We start from the raw sequence: 4,704 nt of genomic DNA, 5'->3' as shown, positions 1-4,704 counted from the left end.
AAACACAAAAAAAGGATTAATTTCTTCCTGTTTGGTGATAAAAACAGGTGGCGACCGTAAAAATTAATTAAACGTCCTAATCGTCCGGTCACAACCTAACCTTAACCTAAACTCTTCTTTCTGCATACCTTCTCGCAAAATGTCCACAATGGTTAATCTATGTTACTACAATATCAATAGAAATAAGTAAAAATCTTGCGAGAAGGAATGCATAACGAAGAGTTTAGGTTAGAGTTAGATTAGGTTAGGTTTTGTAGGAGGAGTGCATGGGTGCAGCCCCCCTGCCTATACGCTTACGACAATAATTGGCAAATTCCGTCCAGTTTCATTAATGCACGCGAATAGACGAATAAGTGAAGAAAAAGTGTCTCCCCACTCTCTCGCCGTCTACACGTGTGCGATAAAATGTAATACAACCAAAATATTTGTTTCCAAAATCAACACAATGGTGAAAAACAAGAATTCAATTCCAAAACTTCTTTTGATTATAACTCAAAAACTAAAGCCGACCGGCGGTAACATGTATAGGGAAAAGTTGTTCAGAATAACGTCCTTAACAACATATTTTGATGTCATTGAAATTGGTGAAAAAGTCCGCTTAATTAAGAAGATTTTCCAAGTTTCACTTTTTTTTAAAAAAAAGGAGAGGTACAGAATTTTTCTGAGCTTCCCCAACTGATTCCTCATTAGACTGACAAAATAAAGCGTTCTTTAAAAAAGCCGAGTTAAAATAGCCAAAATTGAGAAAAGCTGCTAAACTGCATAATAACCAAATATAGTTATTATTTATTTTGTAGAAGTAGTGATACGCTGCTTATAGAAATGATTAAGCGTTATAATGCAATTCCTATAGACAATGAATGGAAGAATATCGAAGACTTCGCAAACTGTTTAACAAGTATCAAAACAGCAATAGAAATCTTTTCTAGGGTAAAATATCTAACAGTTAACCTTGCATTTTTATTTAGGTTTGTAGTTGGTTTTGTACATCTAAATGTAGTTTACTTCCAAATGAATAACAATATTGTTGCGTCCGCAGTGGCGGTTCAGCTCTGTCGCCGGTCTCCGCGATTCGCACTCACACCCGCGGCCAAGAAAGGACGCGGTTTCTCGTTAAAGAACTTTATTACAACTCGAAATACAACGATAATTATAGAATACAGAACCAAATGTTCAAACGCGTCGTGACAGTTCCGCGGTCGCGATTCTTCTCTCTTGCTTCTCTTCTTTTCAACAACCCATCGTCGCCCGGTAACCGACAGTCGCGCCGATCGCGCGCCGTTCACGCGGCTCCCGCGACACATACGCGGTGACCCCCGCGTAACAATATTATAAAATGTATATTAATATGCGGTGTTCTCATTTAAGTAGTTCCTTTTTATATTTGTATATCATAAATTTATTTTATCATAAAATTTAAAGAAGTTACTGAATACACAGTCATATAACTTTCTCTTCATTTATTCAGGGCATAAATTGAAAGCAGTATGTGTGTGAACAAAGATGATTCATTTATAATAAAGCAATTTAAAACAATTATTTTACAAAATTTACCCCCCAAATGGGTTCCCACCTTGTAGTAGCTCCGAGGCGGGAGCTCCGGGTTCGCGGAGCGCTCGGTGTGCACGTGGTCTGGCCGCTTTGCAGTAACTTACACGAAACGTTTATTTTGCTCCCATTGTGTGCTGGTGACGGCGCGACCGAGCAGTGATCGTCAGCCTCCGAGTGGACGCTGGCTGATCTGCCTGGTCGTGTTGCCACAATGAATGTGTAAACTGACGGGACAAGTATTGACCACAGAAAGTGAGCATCTGATGTCCTCAGGGACTCGGGGGTCTCGCGTCGGAATGGGAAGTGGAGCTTAACGTTGCGGGCGGTAGTCACCCGCTCAGGGGTGAGCCCGTCTGCGGCCAACTAAGAGGAACCCCCTAAGCTAAGGTGTGAGCAATCGTGTCGAGAGCTGCGTGGCGCAAAAGGTGTTGCGTCCTGAACGGTGCCTTCTGGATACCGGACAAACTTCAGGAGTACGGAGCCAAGCCCCGGCAGTACGCAGCTTTGGCTAGGTGAGACCGCGCGACCGCGACACTTATGGGACTTGAATGGATAGCATCTCTACAAGCATCTTCCAAAGCTCTCAAAAGCAAAACTTCTTCCGGAAGCAAACACCCAGGTAGTCCAAATGTTACAAGAGCAGGCTCTGTAGCCCCACTTCGCAAAAGACCTAGCGGAGCCGCAAGGCGCCGTTTGAGAAACGAGAGGCAGGCGAGGGAGAGTGTGGCTGCTAAAGCCCCTCACACCCATACTGTTTTTGTTTTAAAAACAGGAATTAGGAGTGAACGGGCTTCGGGTAGCGCGGCAAAGCGCGCCAGGCCGGAGCACGCTACCCCTAGTCCCCTTATCAATTGCCAGGACAAGAGACCTAGAAATGAAAGGTCTTATGCCCAGGTGACAACAGGAACTATCAAGGTGGCTCTAATATTGGAGGGCTACCTCGACAAGAAATTAGGAGCTGATGAGGGGTTGGAGATCAAGAAATTGATTAGGTCTCGCATCCTCGGCATGTCCGGAAATGCCAAAGCCCCCACCTTCATCGGCACCTGAGACATAAATGGGGCACTGGTGATAGTGTGCGCCAGTAAAGAGTCGGAGGAGTGGCTTAGAAGTCATTCCTATTATTGGAAAATTAGGGGAACTGTTTTGCGTGTGTTGGCGGCCGGTGAGCTACCGAGGCGTCATCGGGTGGTGATACACGTGGAGGAGCCCGATGTAGAGGTCGAGGAAGCCTTGAAGCTCCTCAACCAACAAAATGCGAGACTGGCAACCAATGAGTGGGTCGTCGTCAGGAGAAGTCGAAGTATGGACGCCACGGGCGCACATTTCGCCTGTCTGATTGGCGACTCTTCGCTGGAAGCTCTAAAGAACCGCGGTTTCAGACCTTTTTGCGGAACCGGTTGCGCCACTGTTAAAGTGGTGGCAAGCTGGAAACGCGGAGAGGCCACCGAGCACGTGGAGGTATCGGAGAGTGTCAAGACTGCTTAAAATGGCTCCTCTTGGCATCCAAATGACACAAATTATCTTGCATCATAGCAAGAGCGCCTCGGCAATTTTATTATATATTTATATTTAATCCAAAAGTCTTGAATTGTAAACGGTGCAATTAGAGAACTGAGTGGGTGCGGTAATTTGTACAAAGCACACTCGGAAAAAAGAGTAAGATTTTGCATTTTGGTTAAAGAACTAAATGCCATCTTTCTGCCACAGCTCAGCAGTGAGGACCTCACAGTCATCAGAGTGAGAGTACAAGGAAGAAGACATGGAGGTACTGATAGGGTAGCTTACATGCCTTTTGACTCCAGGGATCCACCACTGCAACAAAAGGTAAAAACCTTGGTGGCCTATACGGAGGAAAGGGAACTTGAACTCCTGCTGGGTTGCGATGCAAACTCCCACCATGTCGGATGGGGGAGCACCGATATCAATTCGCGGGGGAAGAGTCTCCATGGTTTCCTAATGGACACAGAACTTACCATCCTAAATAGAGGAACTGAGCCGACCTTCCAGGACTCAAGAAGACGGGAGGTTATTGACATTACGGTGAGTACGGAGAGGGTGGCGGGTCTGGTAAAGAACTGAAAGGTCTTTAATGAACTTTCGGGATCCGACCACAGACAAATACGCCTAACTTTTCAACACTCGCCACCGATAAGCTGGGCTCGCAATCCCAGAAAGACTATTGGGACGGCTTCAGAGCTTACCTCAAGGTCCGGCTTGCTGGAGCCCCAACTAGTTACAGGTCTAAGAATAATTTAGAAGATGCGGCGGATTACTTAAAAAACGCCATTGTAGAAGCCTACGAATCAAACTGCTTGTCAAGACCAAAAAAGGCGGTGACCAAGAACCACTGGTGGAATAATGAGCTTGAGAAGCTGAGGTCAGAAACAAGAAAGGGATTCATCAAAGCAAAAGGAACTGGCCTTGCGGCTCACCGGGAAGCTTTTAAAAGGTCCCAACAAGAATATAGCAAGGCAATCACAAAAGCAAAATGCAAAAGCTGGAGACACTTCTGTGAAAGTATTGAGAGTGCCCCGGAGGCATCCATGCTTTGCAGAATCTTCAGCTTAGATCATCGTCCTCAGTTGGGCTGTCTTAAGCTTCCAACAGAAAACATTACTGAGGAAGAACCAAACACTCTAAAACATATAATGGATGTCCACTTCCCAGGATTAGACAATAAAAAAACAATCGGTCGAAGCCCAGGGAATATAAGCCCAGGGAGTGGCATTTAGCAACAAAGGTTGTCTATCCGAGAGGTGTTGAATGGGCTGTTAAGACCTTCAACCCTCAAAAATTACCGGGACCAGATGGAATCTACTCGATTCTCCTTCAGGAGGATCTGGGGATTTTAATTGGTCTACTTACAAAAATCATTAGAGCAAGTATTGCCCTAAGACACGTCCTCCAGGCTTAGAGTGGAACGAGAGTCGTTTTCATACCTAAGCCTAGCAGAAATGGCTACATATTAGCCAAAGACTTTAGGCCTATCAGTCTCACCTTCTTCGTTCTTAAAAAGTTAGAGGTTGATTAATGGGTTTCTGAAAAACGGCTCTTTGTTGGGCGTGTTCCGTTTGACCACAGTACGATTCGACACCGCTCGATTCGACACAGATTTATTCGACACCAAATTATTCGACACCGTACGATTTG

At 45.1% G+C, this 4,704-nt stretch overlaps 1 protein-coding gene across 1 annotated transcript in view; it reads left to right on the top strand.

Annotated features, from left to right (window-relative positions):
- The window catches only part of LOC109861694, a 15,419-nt gene extending 13,352 nt beyond the window's left edge, over positions 1-2,067 (top strand). Inside the window, exon 2 of the mRNA XM_020441452.1 lies at positions 1,977-2,067. Coding sequence (XP_020297041.1) covers positions 1,977-2,067 — 91 coding nt within the window. The remainder of the gene's footprint in view (positions 1-1,976) is intronic.
- Positions 2,068-4,704: the final 2,637 nt, after the last annotated feature.

Source organism: Pseudomyrmex gracilis, unplaced genomic scaffold (assembly GCF_002006095.1).
Source record: "Pseudomyrmex gracilis isolate BER0280 unplaced genomic scaffold, ASM200609v1 scaffold_928, whole genome shotgun sequence".
NCBI lineage: Eukaryota > Metazoa > Arthropoda > Insecta > Hymenoptera > Formicidae > Pseudomyrmex > Pseudomyrmex gracilis.
The sequence above is the reverse complement of the archived record's forward strand: the minus strand, read 5'-3'. Positions and strand labels throughout refer to the sequence as shown.